At 46.2% G+C, this 23,698-nt stretch overlaps 2 protein-coding genes across 6 annotated transcripts in view; one reads left to right on the top strand and one right to left on the bottom strand.

The window, feature by feature from the left end:
• ablim3 (actin binding LIM protein family, member 3) overlaps positions 1 to 4,037 on the bottom strand; it is an 88,429-nt gene extending 84,392 nt beyond the window's left edge. For all 4 annotated transcript variants that reach the window (XM_018756283.2, XM_018756280.2, XM_018756281.2 and 1 more), the window contains exon 1: positions 3,460 to 4,037. In XM_018756283.2, coding sequence (XP_018611799.1) covers positions 3,460 to 3,472 — 13 coding nt within the window. In that variant the 5' untranslated portion in view covers positions 3,473 to 4,037. The remainder of the gene's footprint in view (positions 1 to 3,459) is intronic.
• A 2,997-nt stretch (positions 4,038 to 7,034) lies between these two features.
• sh3tc2 (SH3 domain and tetratricopeptide repeats 2) lies at positions 7,035 to 23,542 on the top strand. Of its 2 annotated transcripts, none has more exons than XM_018756515.2 (18): positions 7,035 to 7,311; positions 11,198 to 11,296; positions 12,181 to 12,309; positions 13,438 to 13,565; positions 13,739 to 13,844; positions 13,969 to 14,112; positions 14,619 to 14,811; positions 14,902 to 14,975; positions 15,569 to 15,764; positions 16,197 to 16,330; positions 16,448 to 16,498; positions 16,738 to 18,456; positions 18,606 to 18,783; positions 19,261 to 19,411; positions 19,520 to 19,642; positions 20,614 to 20,764; positions 21,075 to 21,271; positions 21,772 to 23,542. In XM_018756515.2, exons 1-18 carry the CDS (start codon positions 7,272 to 7,274, stop codon positions 21,979 to 21,981), a joined length of 4,023 nt encoding a protein of 1,340 aa, XP_018612031.2. In that variant the 5' UTR covers positions 7,035 to 7,271; the 3' UTR covers positions 21,982 to 23,542. The 2 variants fall into 2 exon arrangements, with proteins under 2 accessions (XP_018612031.2, XP_018612030.2); XM_018756514.2 differs by lacking the exon at positions 7,035 to 7,311 and adding an exon at positions 10,471 to 10,619.
• Positions 23,543 to 23,698: the final 156 nt, after the last annotated feature.

The raw sequence follows: 23,698 nt of genomic DNA, 5'->3' as shown, positions 1-23,698 counted from the left end.
CATGCTACCCTACTGCAATGCTCACAACACGTACACACTGTTTCACACTGCAGAGAGCTGAATCACTGGCCTTGTGTGAAAATCTTGACAGGAACACAAGGAATTCCAATGCTGACTTGCTACTGGAGTGAAACTGTTCCCCTCACTCGATGGGCACACGCTTGCACCGAGGGTGCGATGATTCGACTGTCACATTCTACATGGTACGTTTGCATGGGGAGGGGAGCTGGCAGCTCAGATTCAAAGAAGCGTGCTGAACTCTGAGTACTTGCAGGTCTCCTCTATGGCTGTGCAATGGGCGAGTCAGTCATCGGGGGGTATAAGGCGGGCATTTTTCAAGAGCAGAAGAGTCTGATGACATGACCCGTCACTGTAATCACACTCGGGGGAAATATGTACAGTCAGCAGAGTACTCTCAACATGGTCCACAAAACAGAGAGAGAGTGTGACCGATCAACACAACAGGTGCATTTGGGTCTAAACCAAAATGACTGCACTCTCTGTGCTGTTTGTGTCCATTTTAAATAATAGAATCAAGTTTATTTAACTGATTTTAATTAATTACACATGATTCAGTTAAGGGGGTGCGGTGGCGCAGTGGGTTGGACCGCAATCCTGTTCTCCGGTGGGTCTGGGGTTCGAGTCCCGCTTGGGGTGCCTTGCGACGGACTGGCGTCCCGTCCTGGGTGTGTCCCCTCCCCCTCCGGCCTTCTGCCCTGTGTTGCCAGGTAGGCTCTGGTTCCCCGCAACCCCATCTGGGAGAAGTGTGTGTGTGTGTGTGTGTGTGTGTGTGTGTGTGTGTGTGTGTGTGTGTGTGTGTGTGTGTGTGTGTGTGTGTGAGAGAGAGATTCAGTTAAGTTGGTGCAGTTTCACATATTGTACTATTCTAGTTCACATACTAACATTCACATGTTACACCAAGACAGTGACTTTAAAGAGTGGCTCGGAGCTCCTGGGCTCTGGGTCTTGATGTGATTTGAATCCAACTCAGTCTGGGTGAAGTTCACGTGCTCTCTCGGTGTTTGCGTGGGTTTCCTCCAGGTGCTCTACAACTGAACTCTTCTCAACAAATACATAGCAAACCAGCTAAAGCAATTCCCGTTATGCTGAATCACGCTATACTTCAAAGTAAAAATCAACACACTTCTGCATCATTGCTTAGGACAACTAACATTCACCACGAAACACACACTATTTTTTATTGACCTGAACAGACACACATATATATGTATATACACACATACATATATATATATAAAAATCTCCCTCTCACCCCCACATGGGGTGGTGTGTGTGTCTTCCTCAAGCTCAGGTCCTCTACCAGACGCCTTGGAGTTTTAGGGTTCTGCGCAGTATCTTAGCCGTTCCTAGGACTGCACTCTTCTGGACAGAGACTTCACATGTTGTTCCCGGAATCTACTGGAACCACTCTCCCAGTTTGGGGGTCACAGCCCCGAGTGCTCCTATTACCACTGGGACCACTCCGGACTTCACCTTCTGCAGCTGTTCCAATTCTTCCTTCAGCCCTTGGTACTTCTCGATCTTCTTATGCTCCTTCTTTCTGATATTGCCATCACTTGGGATTGCTTCATCTATCACAACTGCCCTCTTCTCCTCCTTGTCGACCACCACTACGTCTGGTTGGTTAGCCAGCAACTGCTTGTCAGTCTGGAACCTGAAGTCCCACAGGACCTTAACTTGGTGGTGTCTCCCATTTGACTGGGGGACTTCCAATCCGTATTCCGCACAGACGTTCCTGTACACTATCCCAGCCACTTGGTTATGCCTCTCAGCGTACGCTGTCCCAGCTTGCATCTTATGCCCTGCTACTATGTGCTGGACTGTTTCAAGGGTGTCTCTGCACAGCCTGCACCTCGGGTCCTGTCTGCTACGGTAGAGACCGGCATCTGCAGCTGTTGCTTGGTCATCAGGCAGAGTTCAGGGTCACAACCTAGGTCACAATGCCTGATGACCAAGCAACAGCTGCAGATGCTGAGACTCCCGAAAGAAAAGCCCTGTCGAAGCTCCACAAGTGTAACGCAACACAAATGCGACACCACATTACTGTGCAAGCGTCGCCCTCCATGGCAACATCAAGACAAAAGCAATATAGAGAAAAAAAATGCATTTTACAATATACAGTAGACACAAGATGTATTGCAACAGGAGAAGAGCCAGGATTAAATACACTGTAAATCTACAATGGCAGGATGGGACACGAGGTGGAATAAATTCGAGCAGTTAATCGTGTCCGGACACAGCAATGTACTCATAGAGGGCCCACAGGGGCTGTTCGGAATCACCGTGCTCATAACTTCCCGGCCACGTGCTCATCAGCACAACCGATCCGGTAGTGGCAACAATCTGAGTACTGTTCTAGAGTACTTCTACTCATCTCACTCACGCAGGGTGACAGCACACAGGCTCTGAACTTGAACGCGGCGACGCACCGACATCGCCACCCTTCTCTTTACTCATTCAGCTGACGACTTTCTCTAAAGCAACCGAGAGCGTTACGCCACCTGCAATTCTTCACACATTCATGCAGCCGGGTTATGTTTACTACATCCCGAGAAATGATGGGAGAGCACAGCTCTGGCTTACTTTTACTGGAGCAGTTCAGGATAAGTACCTTACTGAAGGGTGCATCAGCAGTAGGTGGGATGCAAACCTACAACTCTGAGTCCAAAGATGACAGCTTCAGCTGCCCTGACAGTCAGTGTCACTACTAACTGTCTCACTGACACTTTCACACCATACGCACTGACACTCGTCTCAGCGAGACGTTCACAGTGTCACACTGGCACTCTGGCGCGGTCACTGTCCCGCTGCCTGTGTCGTGATCACACCGTCACATCGTAGCACTGACACTCCGACACTGACACAGTCAGTCACACTGAGAGACTGACACTTTGAGAACGCCAAACTGCCACTCACATGCCTTGGACACTGACTGTCACACTGACACCGTCACACTGCAACACTGACATGCTACAAGCTGACACTGCCAGGCAGCATGGAGCCGAGGCGCGCACTCTGTCGCGCGCGCACGCTGACGAACGGAGGCAAACCGCCGACGAGGCTCGCGCGGAGACAAAGAGAGCCGGAACACCGGCGGGATGCGAAGCGAAGCGCACCTGCTGTGTGTCCTGTGTCCTCCTCCTCCTCCTCCTCCTCCTCCTCCGCGCCGCACACACGGCACACATGTGTGTCACGGACGGAAGAAGAAGGAAACACAGCACACAGTGGTGGAGGAGGTGAGAGGAGGACACGGAGGAACACCCCACCCCCCCACCTCCAGTTATCGTTAACATCATCATCACCGTTACGTGATCACCTCCACCGTTATTGCACCAGATTACACCGGTACACTGTTCTCCCGCTGCATTGCGATACTGCCACAAAGTAAACACACAATACTATATACACTAGAATACAGTGCAAAGCACTTTTACTCACCGCTCGTGCTCATGATGCTAGCCTAAAGTGCTCTCATTCGAGAAAACCGACGGCGGTGTGGTGTCTCTGGTGGAAATACGACACACGAAGAGCGCAATACTGTCTTCTTCACTTGTGTTTCCTCTCCTCGCTCTGCTTCAGTGACAAGAGGTCAGTCCGCTTCACGACTGCACAGCAGTCACACACTCACCGGGTTTGCGCGCGCGCGCGTGTGTGTATGTCTGTGTGCGTTTATCCCGTCTTCCCACGTCGTGCCTCGAGCGCACGAACGGACAAGGTGAGGGGGGACCTGGGACGGCAACGTAACGAACGAGGAAAAAAAAGGAGAATTGAACGTGAGTGTTGCGTGCTGAAGAGGAGCGGTCCGAACCCGGGCTGCCGTGCACGCCAGGTGCCTCTCAGTCACATTCCACTGCTCCTTCCCCGTTTTTCCCGCTACTCCTGCTGCCGGCAGGAACGCGCAGTGGAGTCAGAGCGCGGCAGCCGACACGCGCCGTCGCGACAGCACAGCGCGAGCTCTCTCCGTCCACTCGGAGGAGCGACGTCACGCGGGCGGCGGAGCTGCGCGCGAGCGAACCGCGCGCGAACCCTGGGCGCGCGCCGGAGGAAACGGTCGCGGGAAGTAAGGAAGAACGCCGGGCGCTTTTCCCCGCTCTTTAACGATGTTCGAGCATCACTTAAAGTGAATCGGTGCAGTACCGCCATCTTCTGGACATGTCCGCAAGTGGATTTCATACTGGCAGAAGGACATATAAAGTTTTTTGTGATAAAATTAATTTGGTATGTTTTTTTAATAAAGCAAATTAATATTTTTGCAATCTACACTCATTCTGGCCCTATAAATATGACGAGTCTCTTGTATTCTCCTACGCTGTAAACCTTTGTCATTCATATAGCGGTGCTTGGCGGCACCTAGTGCTCATAAAGCATAATAATTCCTTATTAATCTTCCTGATGGTTTCATTGCATATGAAGCAAAAGTGCTTCTGGCTGAATATCAAACCAGTATTGTTCACTGCGCGCTCAGTGTTTGCGAGAGCTTCACCACTAGGCTTAATTGCATCCCAGTTTTTAATAAATAATTTTTCTACTGCTGGCAAACTTCTTGCGTCTGTGACTTTGATCAGAATGGGGAAGGTTTTATTTGTTGCTTTATTCTAATATCATCCAAGCTTCCATGAGTTACAGCCTCCACGTGTCCTATATGACATGTGTATGCATGCACATGTCCACCCCCACCTTCCTCTCCTCTGCTGCTCCTCGTCCTTCTCTCTGGTTCCTGGGTGGTGCTCACCGATGAGAGCGCGCAGCGTCCCAACTGTGTGCTGCTGTTCCCAGGAAGCCAGGGCTCGGCCGCTGAGGAAGCGGGACAATGGGTGGATGTGTGCAGCTGCCATCTGTCACGCTCTGAGTGCAACTCGCACCCGGCTGCATTGTTTGAACGGAGCGAAAGCACTCAAGAGCCTGCCACATACCTGCCGCATACCCGCCAAGCACATTTTCGCAGTTGCGTCTCGTCCTGCATGACGATGAGCACTGGATGGAAGGGGAATGGGGGTTTCACGTAGAGAATACACACTTGAAAAAAAACAACTTGTAGTCTCCACCGCTCGAAGATGAAGCGTTATGTACGGCTATCGCTTCATTAAGCAATGACAGGCTTTGTGGCCCCTTCTTGAGCAATCTCTTATCTGATTGCGCCCTTTGAGTTATCTCATAAACGCAAGAGACGCAAAACGATTGTGCAGGACTTTAGGTTTCGGGACACCCAGAATTGTCTTCCTGGAAAAAAGAAAGAAAAAACAAGGCAAGCAGAACAATTGTACCACAGGCTGCAATATATACAAAGCTGAATAACAGGAAGCTACTCTTCCTGAGGGCTTCAGAGCAGTATTAGCTGGAATATTCCCATCTTTAAAGGTGCTAACCCCACTGGAATAAATGCGATCACCCTTCCAATTCTACGGACATGGAATTCCCTCTTCTGATTTTACTTCACACTCTGACATCACGGTGCACCCAGCACACAAATCCTTTGTATAATCCTTTCATGACCTTTCAGTCCAGATGAAAGGTGCCTTTGTTGAACCAGCCCTTCACACTTCGGTCTGTAAAATATAACTGTAGGTCTCATTATTATTAACAGGGAACCGATGATTCCTCTTTTTAGAATATATGTCAGTGTTAAAAATTATATTTACAGTGTCCAGGCTTGCATCAACAGCTTTGCATTTCGTTCATCTTTCACTCATTTTGATTATGCTTTAATTTAGTCTTACATATCCATTTTGTAAGCATATTGTGCTTGTCTCTGTGATGGGTTAGCGTCCCGTCCAGGGTGTACCCTGCCTTGTGCGTCATGCTTCCAGGGTAGGCTCTTAACTACCCTGACCCTATATTGGATGTAAACGCAGGTTGTTGCAGTAGGGAAATACTTAGGTGCGTTAAAGAAAATCAAAGTAAATGTTTATGCTCCTTTTCTATACCATTACAAAGTAAGAGGTCTGACCTTTAAGGAGTCGAGGTTCACAGGAGTCTGTTGGGACCTTTAGGGCCAAGTGCTTGTGCTCTCACACACAGTTATGGAGACGCAAAGTGTTCTACAGTAATAATAGTAATACCCTCACTCTTTTCCCTCCAGCCCGTAGTGCTTGACACAGCCCATCTCCCGGATGGTCCCCGCTGGGCCCGAAGCCCTGCATCAGTCATATGTGTGGCACGGCTGCAGTCTGTTGCAGAGGCCTCAACGAAAGGTGTTTATTGGCTTGCCGTGGGTCCGCGGAACACAAAACGCATTCTGGAGTTTATATTTAACCAGCGGTAAAAGGACAAAGCAGCTCTGTGCTGCCTGGATGGACCTGGTGGGACACTGCAAACGTGGGAAGTTCTTAAGCCGAAAGTAGTCAAATTACAGCAGATTCCGAGGACATGGGTGTGCAATGACTTTGCATTCTGGGAAGAGCAAGTGCCATACCTGAAGTCACTCTTCCGGGTTACAGTCACAATGACATCATGGTATCCTGCAAGAAGAAATCTCTGGAATCTGAGTGCTGTGCCAGAGCTTTTACATTCTTTATTTTAGGACTAATAATGTGGCCCATTTGCTTTTCCTTCTGTGCTGAAAGTGTAAAGCTGTCAAACCGGACCAACAGCTTCTGCTAGATGACTCGTCTACAGAACACGTGGAAACATGAGAGTCAAAATGTAACCCTGTTGAAACGGGTGATGTACTTAAAACTTTTTTTTTTTGCAATGTGCAGCTTATAAAATTAAAAAAAGAAATAAATCACGTGCCTTCAATTGTACTGTTAGTTTATGAAGGAGTTAAAAATGGAAAAAAAATCTTCACTTGCAATATGACCTCTGTGAGTCTCCTGGCAGAGCACTGACCTGAACTTGTGTATAGAAGTGTGGCACGCGCACGTGTGTGTGTGTGTGTGTGTGTGTGTGTGTGAGAGAGAGAGAGAGAGAGAGAGAGAGAGAGAGAGAGAGAGAGAGAGAGCCATAGAAAGAATGAAAAAGAGAGAGTGACATGGAGCAGCCAGTCGACATTCCTGTGCCTTCAGGGATAGGGAGGGGTTTGTCGGTTTCCTCATACTGCTACTCTGTGAGCTCTACAGCCAGACACCCCGCTGGCACGGGACGACAGAAACCCACAGGCACGGAGCCGTACGCACACTGTACACACTGCGCACACACTGCGCACACACCACGCACAGTGCACTCCGCTGAGACAGAGGGTATGAGTGCCGCCACTCTCTGTTCACAGTAGGGCCAGGGTGTCCCGCGGGCAGCGGCGCTCTGACACCCACATGAGGAATGTACCGGCGCTTCGGAGCCTGGAGGACCGAGGTAGGCTGTCAGTGCACCGCCGCCGCTCACGCACAGGCCTCGCCCGGCCCTGCACTTTGTCTCTCCTTCTTTTTCCAAGTCACTAGGAGTAGACGGAGGGGCTGTAGACTCTTTAGGTCAGTCAACAACAGGGAGCCCTGGGTGGAAGGAGGGGAGCTGTTAGTGTGGCAGATAGACCCACACACACATATGCAGAGGCACAGCGCTCCACAGGTGTGTGACTGTCAGAGCCACGTGCCGCTTTTACGGCTTCATTTGTCAACTACGGCAGTTTACCCCCCTACCCTGGGCTGTATCCGTAAGCTACTCTTCCAAGCCTTCGTGTGTGTGTGTGTGTGTGTGTGTGTGTGTGTGTGTGTGTGTGTGTGTGTGTGTGTGCGCGTTGTGGAGGAACTTTGGCTTTGCACGACGCTTTTCTAAACTTAGAGCACGCATGCCTTTCTCAGATTACCGGCTTCCTTGTTCATTGACATCCATCCGCACTCCTTTAAAGCGCTGCCACTCCGCTCAGATTTGCTTGTGACATCCTCGCTGTGGCTTTGCTTTGCTGACTTTGTGTTTTTTTGATGAAAAGTGTAGTTTTAGGGCATTCTGCTTTGGCGGTTATTACAGTTTTTAGCATAATATATAAAACACAGATCCTCTAAAAGCACAGCGCTTTGTAAAGCACAGATATCTGCCTGAGAAAGTCTGCTCTCTTCTTTTTTATGTTCATGTAACTAAATATATTCTACTTAGAGAAGAGGGAGTAAAAGTGAAAGAATATCGCAAGGGAGCAAGCAAACGAAGCATTGTCTAGTTATGAACATTTTTTAAGTGCTAAGACGCAAAAAGTATGTCGAGGATATTTTAAATGGACTCACAAGACTCACCTAGATTTAATTAAGACCGGCGATATGATCCTGAAGTAAATCAGCGGCATTGAAATAATTATGCTTTATTAGATTACCCCCTAAGTGTCTGTGACCATGACAGAAAAGGAGCAGAAACAGAGGAACCCTCTGAGGACACAGCTGACCGTGTCCCTCCGTTAGGTGTGTAAACACGGCTCTGGCCTGATTAGTTTAAGTCTGAGTGGTTATTTTGATAACTTTGGACTCTGGCAGATCATGGATGTTCTGAGATCTCCCCAGGGGGGCGTGGTGCTGAAAACACCGCTCAGCTCGGCTTTAACGGCGGGGATCGGACTCGTCTTCACCCCCCCCCCCCCCCCCCCCCTTGTAAGGACAGTCAGTTCAATAAGTGAAACAGCTAGGAGAGTGGTTAGGAAATAGGGTTGATACTGTAGGAAGGACATTTAAATTGCCGAAAGATTTCAGACGCGTTCCTTCTGCTCTTTCAAACCTGAGCAAGACACTTGTGCTAAATCGCACCGGTAAAATATACCAAGCCGTATGAATGGATAAATTTAAAAAGAGTATCCTTTGAACGTCACAATAGATGAAAGTATTAACACTAGTACCATAATGTAATCTAAAAGCCCGATTTGCGGCACATATGCAGAGTGGTCCATTGACCCTAAAAAAGACCCTTTTTACCTGCCTGTAAATATGACTCTGTGAATGTGGTTGGAGAATGGCAAAAAAATGATAAAAAGAAGGCAAATGCCTTTTGCTACTCGGCTTCTGTCCATCAAGCGGCAAATCACTAAACAGTTCAACAGCACAAAAATAAGTAATCACTGTTATTACTGTTATTAATTTGCTAAAAAAAAAAGGGAATGGGTGCAATGTAGTGATTAGCCCAGTCACATTGCAATAGGAGGGTCCTGGGTTTGAATCCCTGCTCCTGCTGTAATACCCATGGGCAAGGTGCTTACTTTTTACTCCCCAGTCAAGATTGCCCATCTGTTAAAGTAGGAAAGTCACTTAGCATATAGAAACAGTAAAACTAACATTTTAAATCACAATGAATAATACACACACACACACACACACACATTTTCAGAACAACTTGTCCCAGTCGGGGTCACGGGGAGGCAGAGCCTAACCTGGCAACACAGGGGAGGGGACACACCCAGGACAGGACGCCAGTCTGTCGCAAGGCACCCCAAGCGGGAATTGAACCCCAGACCCACCGGAGAGCAGGACCAGGTCCAACCCACTGCGCCACCACACCCCCCTCACAATGAATAATAAGTTTGCACTTTATAGGTTGGGATCTAACAGTACAATTTTCAGTGCAATGACTGATGCCATAGCTGTGGATAATCAGAGAATCTGTGCCTTGCATTTCAGACAAACACACTGCACATGTTCAAGTCCAGGCTCCTACACTACTTGACTTCCAAACTCTGACTTCCTGCAATATATAATTCATTCTCTGTGCTTATGCTTAACAGGAAGATTTTCCAACTCTCTCTTCTTGCTTTGGATGCATGCTGGAACATTTCAGCATACATACATTAAAAAAATCATTCTTAATGGGTTTACTACAGCTTAATGGCCAGCTAATACCACTGCAGATAAATTGTTTGCCTTCCACGAAACAAGCATTAGTTTACCTTTTTACAGTGCAGGTAATATCGGGAGAGTAAATGATGAGGGGCCTGGGAGAAGAGGACAGAGAACCACGCCTCCTATGCATCCAGCCCTTGAGCTTTCTGCTGCAGGTGCATGTAATTCTCAGGGCATGGTGACGGTTTTTCACTGTCCTTGGGGCACATGATAAAGATTTAGCAGATCCTGATAAGGGCACTGTTTCTGAATTTGGTTCTCTGAAAGGTTTACTGTACTAACAGCAGTCTTGGCCTTTCAAACTGTGGTAAAATAATAATGACCCGAGCTGGGCTGTGGTTACCTGTCGATGAGCTGGCACCGATTTCCCTGCCAGTCGTGTTTCTACTTTACATATATTTAGCACATAACAGGAAGACAGATATTGTCTCCTGCCTGCATAAAGTGTGTGACATCAGTAGCCAGTGTTCAAAGAACAACAGAAGAGTCAGAGCCATGACCTAGAATGGGTTTGGGGCCACCAGCAGGCCAGCCTACATGAGCATGCCATCAGCACAGTGTGCTTTGTGCATTCAGGGACATGGCTGGGGAAGACTGCATCAGTGTGTGTGTGTGTGTGTGTGTGTGTGTGTGTGTGAGAGAGAGAGAGAGAGAGAGTGGGTGGGGGGAGGGAGAGAGAGCGAGGCAGAAAGATTCCCTCAGAACTGCATGAACATTCACCCGCGGCCACAGCGGTGTGAACCTCTTCCGACAGTGGAGCCAGCACGGTCAATTTCCCGAAGCACCGCTGGTGAGCTCGTGCTGCGATGTGTTGCACGGCCAGGTGTCTGAGAAGATGCTTCTTGCTTCCAGGTTGGTCCCGCCCCTGGTATCGGTAGATTTTACAGGGGAAGGCTGCACTAGTTCCGTGCAATATGGGCAATAAGTTTACTAATGAAGGTAATCCGCATGACCAGGTATTTGCATGGGAAGCTGTGTGTGCTGTAGAAGAATTTTCCACGTGTTTAGGTCAGCTGTGTTGCCACTAACTCCAGCTTCATTTTGTGCTGTTTTGTCTTGTCTGGAAATATTTTTTTTTGGCTTGTTTTGGGTGAATGTTCACCCAGCTCCTGATGTTAATCATGGTGTAGATGACAAGCATCTTTAAAACCATTTGAAATTTGAAACCAGTGTTGTGTTCCAGTGAACCACAGTTGGCGTTGTATGGGTTGCTGTGAAGAATTGCCAACAGAGTGCATGCTGCATGGGTTCGCCAGTTGTGTGGAACTGTCCGTCGCTCACGAAAGGCTGTCCTCTGTGTCCAACCTGGAGATGTTCACTGTGTGGCGCTACGGTCTTGCCGTCTTGTTCAGTTGTGTCTTTTACCCTTCATCATACCTCATCAGGGCATTGAGCGAGCGCTGATTGTAGCTCTGCTTTGCTCTTTACAGATATAACGCCCGCTGAGCTGGATGCCCTGTGGATTGAACCACCATACACCCTGGAAGGTGCTGATGACCTCTTTACAGGAAATGACATCATGACCACAGGTAAAATCATGATGGAAGTTGCCGTTTCTTAATGCTTTGAGTGCTGACATTAGTTCATGCGCCCTGCTGTTGAGTTATTTTAAAGGCATATGTTTATTTATAGGTTGAACTTGAGGTCATACAATTTCTTACATTAGTAACTAAAGAATGCTCATAGATAACCTGCTGAAAGTGAAGTTAGGCTCGAAGCTTCTGAGAAAAGGGGTTGTGTTTTATGCTTTTATACTGCAGCGATAATTTATAATTAGCTGCCCGATGAGGAAGTGTTGGAGACATTGTGTGTTCACAATGTATAAACTGGAGAAATCTTTACCGGCTGCAGCATTCATTCTCGACATCTGGCAGATATTTATAGGCCTGTTTGCAGATAGATCCTGTCTACATTCAGACAGCAGAAAGCTTGTCAAAGCAATTACCACGAGTTTATTTAAACAAACAAAACACTGGATGAGTAGATTAAGAACTGCAAGCATCTTGCCATCCACTAATAGTTCCTTTGTTTTTCCTCAGAGTGAGAAAATATGCAAAGGACCTCCTTCATAATGTTTACATAACTGTAAAATGTGCACAGCAGAATCGCTCATAACTAAGTGCTATGTGGCTTTGCCTAAACAGAAGTGCCAAAGAGCTGCGAAAGTTAAATAAAGCTCGTAATTATATCTTTCATCAGTTTATGTTACTGTCACACATCACACATTCAAACGTCTATATGTTTTAGAAGAAGAATTTTTCTGAGGCTCCAATAAAATTCATGAGATATGAAAGAACTGTGCTGGAGAAGGAGGACCCCGCTGTCCGCTGCTACATGTAGCTCAAGGAGTAACATCCTTCACCTAGAGTGCTGCGGATATCCTGTTGAACTCTTGTGTCCCCGCATGGACCAGGGGAGGAGGAAACGGAACCGGTGCCGGGGCTGGAGCCAGAGTCCAACCCAGACAGTTACTGGAAGAGGAAGGAGGCCTTCTGTGGGGGAAGCACGGTGTCGCTGGCCGTGGGGGAGCGCTTTTCCTCAGGTAATACTTCCTCACCAACCCATCGATGCTCTGATGATTCAGTCGTGTCCTCAGACTCATGGGCATAACTTGCTTTTGTGCATTCTTCATCATATGTGCTCCTCAAACATCTGTGGGAGTATCATCACAGCTCTCCAAGTTACAATTTTCTTGCATGGCCAATACCTTTATCCAATACGATTTATGACTTTCTCCTGTTTATTTTTTTCACTTGATTAATTTAGGTTGAAGATGTTGCTTAAGTGTTAAGCTGGTCTGCTCCTGGGACTGGAATCAACCACCTGGTGGATTCAACTATGTGTCCTTAACCGTTGTATCCCCAGTTTATCTCCTGCCGCTCAGTGTATCCTGCAGTCGACTTATTTTCTCATCCTTTCTAAGTCACTAGCTATGGCCAAGGAACCCTGGGAAGGGCTAACCAGTCCCTGGTGTACCTTCTCTGCAAGCTGCCAGCTTTGATAACAGCGGGAGACTCGCATAATTAACAGCTGCTTAGCAGTCTTCCTTAAATCTTAAAACATGGCCTGCATTGACTCACAGCAGTTTAGCCAGTAACGTCAGCAGAAAATTGCATTTAATATTTCAGCAGCAATAAGGTGTCCCACCTGTTCTGGTCTGAGACGCCTGCAGATAGACACCGCAATTACGGCATGGCCTGCTGTTGTGCTGGTTGGCTGCTGCCCCATCTGTTTGGCTGTACCCCTTTAATAGTCTAAGGGCAAACTGCAGCATCCCAGGGGTACGCTGCCCCCAGTAGATCCCCTCCCCCCATACGGCTACACTTAATACATTCTCTTTCAATTACAATTATTATGTGCAACTACCATTACATCAATCGTACACTATTTCTGTTTATTATGACTGTTTTTCTGAGAAAAAATGACTTCGAGCTTCACTCCGTCATGTTAAATGGTTTAATAGAGCAAATCAAGGTGATTTTAAACTGTTATTTTGCATAGATGTTATAGGGGATGTCCTTTGTAACTTGAACCAACCACCTATAGCTCACAAATTTCTGTCTTTGACAATGATGTGCATTTAGCATCCAAAGAGAGCAGGGCTGGGTGACAACATGTACCTGTGCATCCTGACAAATCTGCTGTTCGCCATGCTTTTGCTGTTGTGCAGAGGTGTTGCTGCGGTTCAGTGGTAGGCGGCGCTCCACTGCAGAACCTGATGGTGACCTGCAGGAGGCACTCCGGACGCGACTCAGGGTGGTGGAGAGCAGCAGCCAGGAAGTCACTCAGCTCTTCAAGGTGAGACACAGGACCAAAGCTGATGTTCAGAGGAGGCTGGAATCACAAGTCTATAGAAAGAAAATCATTTTGATAGATGGACCAAAGATATGGATTCAGCTAAGCATTGTACATGTTCACTTATTCACCAGAAGCATGAAACTGACAGTGTTACACCTGTTATCTCTGTCTAGGACCTGTCGGCTCGACTCCTCTCCGTGAATGCTGAGTCAGACTGCTTCGTCATCACCTTTAAGACTGTTGAGGAAATTTGGAAGTTCTCTACCTACCTTTCCCTAGGTATTACGGGGGACATGGAGGGCAGGTGGCTCCTTACAGATGAAGTGAGGTCAATCTCAGGAACACCATGTGCTGCTGAGCCCAGGCAGCTGATAACAAATACTTCTTGCTTTCACTACTGCAGGGTACGTAGCCCGGTGTCTGGAGAACTTCCTCTGTGATCAGACCTTCTGGCTGGAATCTGCCATACTGAGTGATGTGGAGATCTGTGTGACGGTGGATGAGGAACACTTGGCCACCCTCTACCTAGGCCTGCTCTTACAGGAAGGCAAGAATGGCTCCCTCATGTCAGGTTAAAGACAGCTGACAACTAATTTGACACGATCATCACTAGAAAGAGTACAAGTGCCCTCCAGACAAATATGAGCCCAGATTACAAATTTCCATGCTGTCAGCAGAACAATATGGTCTAAAATAGGCCTACTTTGAACACCTGTCACTAGGCCTAACTTTAACATTTCTCTGATATCTTTTCTGACTTCACTGTATTCTCTACATTTTTTTCTTTTCTACCAGTGAACACCATTGTTTGTTTGTTTCCACATTACTGGCAATAGAAACATGTAGACAGCATTCTACACTGAAACTGACTAAAGTTTTCATGTGTAAAAATTTGTAGAGCTATTCACAAGTACTCAGACTAACAAGAATGAACATTACTCCAAAAAACACCCCACTCAGTTTTAGAAAATACTTACCTGAATACTGTTTCTTCAGTCTTTCCATGATTTTCCCAGAGTGAAAAGTGGGTCCTGAGAATGTTTTTTTGTGCAGGTTCATTCTTCTCAAAGGCCCTGTTCGACAGCAAGCACACAGAAGAGGAGGAACTGTCTTTCAAGAGGAATGACTTGGTTCTGGTGAAGGACACTGGGCAGGAGACCATGTGGGAGGGCACGCTGCTGGCTACGGGTCAGCATGGCCTGGTTCCGGTCCATGCCACGCAGCCCCTACCTTACCCATTCTACCAGTAAGGATCAGCTGTCCCTTTAATGGCACACTGGCATAACCAGGACTGCTGCTCCATGCACTAGTTCTGATTTCATACATTCTCTTCAAGGTGGTTTCTCAGAAAGTACCCAGGAAGTGCTGGAGGATTCGCAGATTCAAAGGGACAGTTTAACTGTCCGATCAGTGAGTACCTGTTGTTCTGAACTTAAATCCCATAGCCAATCCTGTAACCGACTACTGTAACCATGTATTCTGTAGGAAGTCTCTCTATTGCTATTTGTATTATCTATTACCTAGTAGGGCCTGTTACCTTGTTATTATTATTAATTTATTAATATTTATATTAATTTGTGTCCTGCCTTTGTATAAGGTGACTTGCAATGGTACGTACACTACACTAATCTACTTACAATTATCAGCTAATCCATAAAACAGAACAATTTAACACACGCACATGCACACACATACACTACAGGCAGTTTAGAGTCATCGATTGACCTGAGGAACTATGGGAGGAAACCAGAGCAGCTGAACACACATGCAGAGTCAGATTCAAACCCACATCCAAACCCGTAGCTCAGCTCTACTCGTTGCACCGCTGTGTTTGTTAGCGGATTTGACGGGGAAAGGTGTTCCGTATTTCTAGCTAATGCTACTCTAATGATTATATATGATGTGATTTTCTCATGGTTATTTGCCACCTCATGGTCTATTGAATATTGACAAACTGATATATTCACCACTGGGAAGATTAATCTCCTTGTTTGCTGTTTCAGTGTCAGGTACCTGTGCGGCTGTGGTGGACCATAATCCTACAGGGCAAGACGAGCTCCAGTTCAGCCAAGGTGACATTATTGAAGTGGAGGGATTCCTGCTAACCAGTCTGGAGTTTTTTGTTGGACGGCACACATCCAGCGGCCAAACTGGATTTGTTCACAAGGCCCTCGTGAGGCCAGAGAGCATCAAGCCACTGTGAGCTCCGTGAGAAATCGGCAGGTTTGCAAGCAATAACAGAGAGAATATGGTGTTTCTTTTACCGTTTAGGGTTAAGTTGTGTTGTAACTACATCTTGAGTTTCATTAGGTCAAAAAGGGGTCTGTTTTTAAGCTGTGTGAAAAAGCTATTTCAGACTGATAAAAACACATTTTCCAAAATGTCATGGATGAACACTTTGTTATGATATTGCATGATTTGCCCATCAGATGGAAATTGTAATTGATGATATCGACGTATGACTGTCAAGGGCAGAGAAGCTTTCAGTGAAGGAGACATTTGACAACATTTGTTTATTTCAGTCCTGACTTTTATGAGGTCAGTTTTTCCTGCTACCAAATGGAGGGCGATGGAGGAGTAGAGAAATGAGAATCATGTGCTGATAATGGTGTCTTTGTTGGCCTCTCCAAGTGACGGACAATTGGTCTTTCTGAGCGAAGATGAGAGGGCAGCGTTGGCTCAGTTTAACCCCTGTGCCGAGCAGTGCCACAGCAACCTCTTGAAGAGGTTATCCAGCACTGACATCAGCACTGTTTACAGATTAGGTAAGAACTCAGTGACCCCTGGGAACTTTCCGAAGAAAGCGTGCAAGTGACCTTTAAACAGCTGGACTCTCCTTTCTGAAACAGCAAAATCCTAACAAACTCTTTGTTGTTCTGCAGACAAACTGAACAAACATGACGTCATGTATATTAAGAATCAACCAAAACAAGGTAGATGAAGTCCTTTGAAACACATCTCGATAGCTCACATTTTGAAATAGACCACTGTTTGAAGTCAGTTCTTGTTAACTTATCTAGTTCCCAGTTTTATTACTGTGTTGAACACTGTTTTTAAGGATTAGACCTTGTGCCATTAACCTCTGCGTATATCGTGAAAGCCCCAATGGTGCGAGTGTAAAGCGGAATAAAGCTAAGAGTCTTCTCATGCTATCCCTCATTTTCATTTTCAGAACAGAAAACTCAAATAAGCGCGCGTCAAAGCCTCATTTCGGAGAAGAGCGACATGCTGCCTTATCACTCTTCGCCCCGCTCCTCTGTGTACACCTCCCAGATCCACCTTGAACGGGACTGTGAAGTGTTGTCTTTTAGCTTGGATGACACCTTCAGGGAGATGGATGAGTTTGAGGAGGATCCACAGCTCTTCCAGGAAGAGAGTAGCTGGGAGGTGGAAGAGGCAGAGTTGTGTAACCCCCTTATAACCCTTCTGAATCAGGATCACTTTCAGGAGTCCTTCAGGTCCCTGTATGACCTTTCCTACTCCTTTTTGGAGACCACCTTCAGCAGCTTCTCAGAGGATGAATTGCTCCAACACATGGAGAGTGTGCGGGAAGGTGCGAAGAAAAGCCAGATGCACTGGGCCCACCGGCGTTCCTGCTTCCTTCTGGGTCGACTCTGTGCCAAGAAGAACAAATTCTCCCAGGCCAGAGTGTACTTGGAGGAGGCACTGGCCATTCCAGTTGCAGGCTTTGCCGACCTCCCGCTCCTGATTGCCCTCTATACCAACCTCACATCTGTTTATCTGAAACAGAGGCTGGCTGAAAAGCTGGCACGCACCTTGGAAAAGGCCAGTGCACTTCTCCTTTGCTTGCCCCAGCATGACTTCTGCTCTGTGGATGAATTTGAGCTCCTTAAGCTCCTCATCCGCAGGTCCATTGTAGAGAGTGACAAGCACCTAGAGGCTCGCACCTGCTATCTTGTGGTGACCCTCTTCCTAAGGCTCCAGAAGCTGGAAGATGCCTTGCCCTTTGTGGAGAGGCTACAGTTCCTCACCATAAACCTCTCAGCTGAGGCTGCAAGGTCTATTGCTCCTGTTAACCTCAACTGGCTGCTAAGCAGACTGTACCATAAGAAGTACTTACCTCACCTCGCAATAGCATCACTGTCGCTGGATGCAGGCTCTGACCGATCCCTCCAGGATGCGTTCCAAAAGATTGATTTGTTCGTCAGGAATTCCATGAGGCTCAACCCACAGTTAAGAGACGGGATGTCGCCACTGCCTGCGCAGGTTGTAGTGTACCTTCAGCAGGCCCTGTCCATCGCTAGCCACGGGGAGGACTTGAGAACCCAGAGAGACCTGTGTTTGAGTCTAGCCAGTGTGTACCAGCAACACGGGGCTCTGGAGAAGGCGGTTCAGTGCGCCCAGCGAGCAGTGCAGACGGGAGGCCACATCCGTGAGGAGGAAGGCTTCGAGGCCTCTGTGCTGCTGGCCTGGTTGCTGGTTCTCACGGGACAGCAGGAGGAGGCCTCGGCCACCCTGCAGCCCCTCCTGCAGTCACTGCATGAGGCGGATAGTCCAACTCAGTGCGGCGTGGTCCACAACCTCCTTGCTCTCAGCTTCAGGCAGCAAGGGCACTTGCAAGAGGCAGCGAGGAACTTCCACTGCGCCCTCCAGATCTCAAGGGAGAATGGAAACAAGAGGAATGAGGCGCTGGCACTGGCTAACATGGGCTGCCTGTCTCTGTCTGTCGGTGCCCCAATGCTGGCTCACTGTTTCCTGCTCCGGTCCCTACACCTCTTCCTTGAGCTCTCGGAAACTCCTACGGATGCGGAGCACGTGCAGGCTTACCTGTGGCTAGGGAGGAGCTACAGGGATAGAGGCCTGAACCAGGAGGTCAGGATTTGTTATGAGATGGCTTTGCTGATTGCCATCAATGCCAACAACATTCACAGTGAGTGGACAGGCCAGCAATGTGACAATAAACCAACAGGTTAAAATCACCCAAGCTGCTTATATGAACAGAAAATCCTTATTCATCATTTTATGGATGCATGAAGCAGTTGGACGTGACTTTACTTTATCTCTCCTCTCCCTTGCCAGGTCAGATGGTTGTGGCAAAGGAACTGAGCCTTTTGTATGCTGAAATGCTCCTGTATGGCCAGTGTATAATCTATTATGAGCACTGTGTGCGGTTGTCACGGGAACTGAAGGACAAGAGGCTGGAGGGAGAGTTCCTTGAGATCCTTAGCAATCTGTACCTCTCATTAAACACAGAGAAGTAAGACAGTTTTCATCATTCCTCTGTACTTCAGTTGAGACTGAATTTCCTAAAATCAACAGGAACTTTGTAAGGTGTAAAAAGTATTTTATACAGAGATCTATATCATGTAAATGTGATAATGGGGTGATAATATAGGGACTCAGTAGGACAGTAAAAAGTGCTGCTTGCCAGAAATATGGCCTTGTCCACAGCATGAAGTAAACAGTACCGCTGCTATATTATTATTATTATTATTATTATTTTTGCTGGCCCACTTGTCCATTTATGTATACTGTATATGTTTGTATATATTTTTTATTATTGTACTATAGTTAAAACTTCACTAATCTATAGTGTAATGATTAACACTCTTCGTGATATTCAGTTTACCGTGCATAATTCTGGTAAAAAATTACATGAAAAATGTATATTCTGCAATAACATGATGAAATGAGAAACAAATAATCAAAAAACATGTCTGTGGACATTCTTCAGGTCATCAAGAAAGTCCCTAGACTACACCAAACAGAGCCTGAGGATCTCCATAGATCTCGGGAAGAGGGAGGAGGAGTCTGAGACATGGCTGCAGGTCGGAAGGATCTACTACCTGATCCAGGAGGATGAGCTTGCTGACATGTACCTCCAGGTAAGAAGTAGAACCACCACCACACCGATTGCATAGTGCGCATCACCAATCCATCGGTTTCATGTAGCCTCACCTAGGAATGAAATATGGCTATTTTTAATAATGCAGGCTGCTGTAAGGACTGCGCTGAAGATGAGTGACCCACACTTCGCCATGAGCATATACGAGGAGGCTGGAGACGTGTATTTCAAAGGCCACAGGAATCGACTGGCTGCCCTGCCCTTTTACAGAGTATGGTACCTGGGTCCTTGTCTATAGGTAGATAAGATGCAGTGAAATATTAGCTGGTAGTGTAGTGGATAGCTGCTCTCTTTGGATCTGAAGGTTGCAAGTTCGACCGCAGCCTCTGGCTGTAGTACCCTTGAGCAAGGTACTTACCCTAAATTGCTCCAGTAAAATTATCCAGCTGTATAAATGGGTAAATAACTGTAAATAGCTTAGCATGGTAGGTTGCTTTGGAGAAAAGTGTCAGCTAAACGAATAAATGCAAAAAATGTTTCTTATATGGGCAGAACGGTGGCACAGCAAATAGCGCTGCTGTCTCACAGCACCTGAGTGGTGCAAAAGGACATGGGTTTAATCCCCGGTCAGTCTGAGTGGAGTTTGCATGTTCTCCCTGTGCCTGGCATTCCTCTGGATGCTCTGGTTTCCACCCACAGTCCAAAGACATGCTGTTTAGGTTCCCCCATAGTGTGTGAGTGACAGTGAGAGTGTGTTCCACTAGTGTATGGATGAGTGACCCATTGTAAGTAGTGTATCTAGCAGTGTAAGTCACCGCGGTGCATAAAGTGTGTGGGCTGATAACACTACATAGAGTTCATTGGAAGTTGCTTTGGAGAAAAGCATCTGCTAAATTATTAAATGTAATGTAATATTTTGCAGAATGTGTTGGACCCTTAAGAGGAATGAACAAAGTGTACCACTTTGAACGTTTGATGAATTCTGAATTCTGGTATCATTTGTTATTATCACATCCAGAGCCAGTCCAAAACATTTCGTGTTTTTACAGATAAGAAAAAATAATAAAACATAATTTTCACTTTCAATCCTGAAAGAGATTGAAATAAAATGTTAGTTTTTTTGTGAGTGTGTAATAAAATACATCAATAGGCCAGTTAGAAAACAGAACCCTCTATGGATTGCTGCATTTTTCTGCCGGGGTCATAAAGTGTTTTAAGGTGTAAGGTGTGATGTTTGCACAGGATGGGAGTCTCCCCTTTGCCAGAAGCATCAAGGACGTGCAGTCTGAGTTTCGGCTGCTAAGCAAGATTACAGAACTCTTGATGAACCTGGGTCAGCATGAGGAAGCCCTGCAGTACGCCATTCTTGCCGTGCAGATCAGCACAACCACGGGTACGAGTCCTGCCTGTGTGTTAGCCCTGAGCTGAAATGCACTTTGACCTGTCTGATGTTCTGTGAGATATTTCTAGAGTTGCAAGGATTTCATGATTCCAGCACTAGATCCATAGAAGCAGTTTCATCGTACCTTAGGCAGTATAGAAATTACAATGATTACAAGATTTATTAATTAAATTCCGGATGGTGATCCAAATGTACCTCACTGGAAAATGCAACACCCATCCATATCTATGCTCCCTGTATCAGAAGTGTCAGAACATAATCAAGTGATTTGCTCTATTTGTTTGATATTTCCATACCCCAGGTGTGCATCTGAAGGAGAGGGTAGCTTTTCATCGCCTGGCCACAGTCTACTTTTCACTTGAGCAGTATGAGCTTGCAGAAAACTATTACCTCAAGTCCCTGTCTCTCAGCTCCCCCGTCCTACAGCAGCCCGAAGAGGCCAGATACTTTGTCAAGGTGTACTGTCGCCTGGGAGACATCACACTGCACAAGCTCAAGGTAGAGCACAGGAAAAGTGCTTTGTCCTGATCAGCAAATGTCTAATATTAGTATCTAATTTACATTATAAAATTTCTGTAATTAATAGGCAAAAATAGATCTGTTAGATAACTATGATACAGTGATCATTATTTTTCCCTGGCTTTTCTGTCTTATTGTAGCTGATGTTTTTTTAGAAATTTATATTACGAAAATACTGACTGTCATTTTTTCTGTTAAGGTCACATTAGCATACAAACACTTGCAGCACAGGCCCAATATGTTCTTGAGGCTCTTTTGAGTATTTTCATTTAAATCTGTTTAACACTGTTCTGTTCCGTTTTCTTTTTGTACTTGTTTATTCCACAAAGTAGCCAGATTTATGCAAGTGAAAATCTGAATTCCAAGGGGTACTAAAATGGAAAATGGAAATGAAAAGCCTGTCGTTGAAAGGTCATTTGAATATTTAGCTCCTCTTAAGAAGATTGCACTTAACATGCACACTGGTTCTTATGTTCCAGGATGCCTTTGATGCTGTCGGCTACTTCCACCTGGCCCTGGCCGCTGCCCTGGAGGACCGGGAAAACCTCAAAGCTCTCTATGTGGTCTACATGAAGCTGGCAGAGATCCACGCCAACCACATGCCTGACACAGAACTGAGCCAGGCCTACAGGGACAATGCCCAGGCCCTGCGGAAGGAACTGGATGGGGACACGGACACCACTGCATAGCCCCCGCAGTGCGGAAGGAGGAAAAGGAAAAAGTCTGATTTCCCCAAATAGGCTATTCTAGAAGAATGGAGCAGATTTGTAGAAACTTTACACCATTCCTTCTCCATTGGAAACTTCTAATCGGCCTTTGTTCGTGCTCTTCGTGCTCTTCGGTGCCTTAATTTTCTCACCTGTGTTTACGCTTCTGCATGCAGTTGGTGCTCTCACATGGGTCTGGAACAGTGTATCAGTATGCATCCTGTGTTTCAGCTCTCAGATGATGATTGGTGAAAATACTGTGGACAAAAACAAATGACTGTTGCTAAATGCAAATTTTTGGATTAGGATATGAAAATAACAAGCAATTATAGCCAAGTGATCTTTAAATGTAAATATTTTTCTTCTTCTCCTAGGAGAATGACCTCGCCATGTGTTCTTTGTATATAGGATACATTTACAGCATTTTGTCAGTGTAATTTTAATTTTGAGATTGTAAAGTAATTAACTTTTTGATCTAATTCTTTATTTAGGTTTTTTTTTTTTAAAATAAGAGAAAAAATTTGACTCTGGGAGTCCCGCTGTGTACGCTGCTCTCTGTTTTCTTTAACACAAAACCCCAGTCCTCTTAATAATAAGGCACAAAGTGTGTTCAGTTAAATTTATAATTAACATTGAAAAGTAATTAGTGCATAATTAGTGCACCATTGCTTGAGATGCTGTACATCTCCGTCTGTGTTTTTTTTTTTTTTTTTCAGTCTTTTTGATTTTGTTTATTTGTTTAGGTTTTACTTGGTAAAACATGTTATAGCCAGGACTGGGACAGTGGTTTGTGATTCTTAACAGGAACCCTATGTATTCATTGCTTAGGGGTCCAAGGTGTACAGGTACACCTTACCCAGGGAATGCACAGATTTTGCACAGAAAATATTGTCATTACACTCCATCACAATCATTGCATATCTCCAACATATGGACATCAATTAATTAATTAACTTCACATAATACACGTAAGCACAGGAGGTTTTGGATTAATTATTTAAGAATGTATTTTGTTTAAAATACATGAAATATTGCGCGGTAGTAAATGTATTGTGGTAAATTTCCCGAAAAATGCACCCGAAGAAATATTTGTGTTTTATATTAGTGTTATTAAATATTAGTGTTTTTCTAAAATTTCGCTAAACTATGGATATTCAGCTCTTAGTAATTGTTCAGCCGCTCTCAGAACGTCACTTTTAAATGATGGAATAGAGTGTGGATTGCGTGTCGCTGCAGTTTTCGGAGAGCAGGGTCAGCATTTAAAGGAGTTCTGTCGCCATCTGTTGGAAGGTGTTCGCAATGACACCGCCGCCCTGAGCGCTGGTTACGCGCAGCAGTACTGGACTGCGCTGTTTGCGCGATTCCCGGCTGCAATCTGCTCGTGCGATCTGCCTGCTGTTTTCAGCACATCATAGATCTTCAGCAAAGCTGCGGTTACATTAAATCAGATTTAGAAAATATAAGTCAGCACTGAATTATTACTTGTATATACCCACGATCCGGTTGGACCGCAGTCCTGCTCTCCGGTGGGTCTGGGGTTCGAGTCCCGCTTGGGGTGCCTTGCGACGGACTGGCGTCCCGTCCTGGGTGTGTCCCCTCCCCCTCCGGCCTTACGCCCTGGGTTGCCGGGTAGGCTCCGGTTCCCCGTGACCCCGTATGGGACGAGCGGTTCTGAAATGTGTACCCACGATCCCAGATG

Source organism: Scleropages formosus, chromosome 13 (genome assembly GCF_900964775.1).
Source record: "Scleropages formosus chromosome 13, fSclFor1.1, whole genome shotgun sequence".
Lineage (NCBI taxonomy): Eukaryota > Metazoa > Chordata > Actinopteri > Osteoglossiformes > Osteoglossidae > Scleropages > Scleropages formosus.
The sequence above is the reverse complement of the archived record's forward strand: the minus strand, read 5'-3'. Positions and strand labels throughout refer to the sequence as shown.

Bases quoted from the DNA above. Each gene is read 5' to 3' on its own strand.
- sh3tc2 (XM_018756514.2), top strand. From the start codon at position 10,574: ATGTGTTGCACGGCCAGGTGTCTGAGAAGATGCTTCTTGCTTCCAG. The intron at 16,499-16,737 runs GTAGATGAAGTC...TTTCATTTTCAG, and splicing joins TAAGAATCAACCAAAACAAG to AACAGAAAACTCAAATAAGC. The intron at 20,765-21,074 runs GTACGAGTCCTG...TCCATACCCCAG, and splicing joins GCAGATCAGCACAACCACGG to GTGTGCATCTGAAGGAGAGG.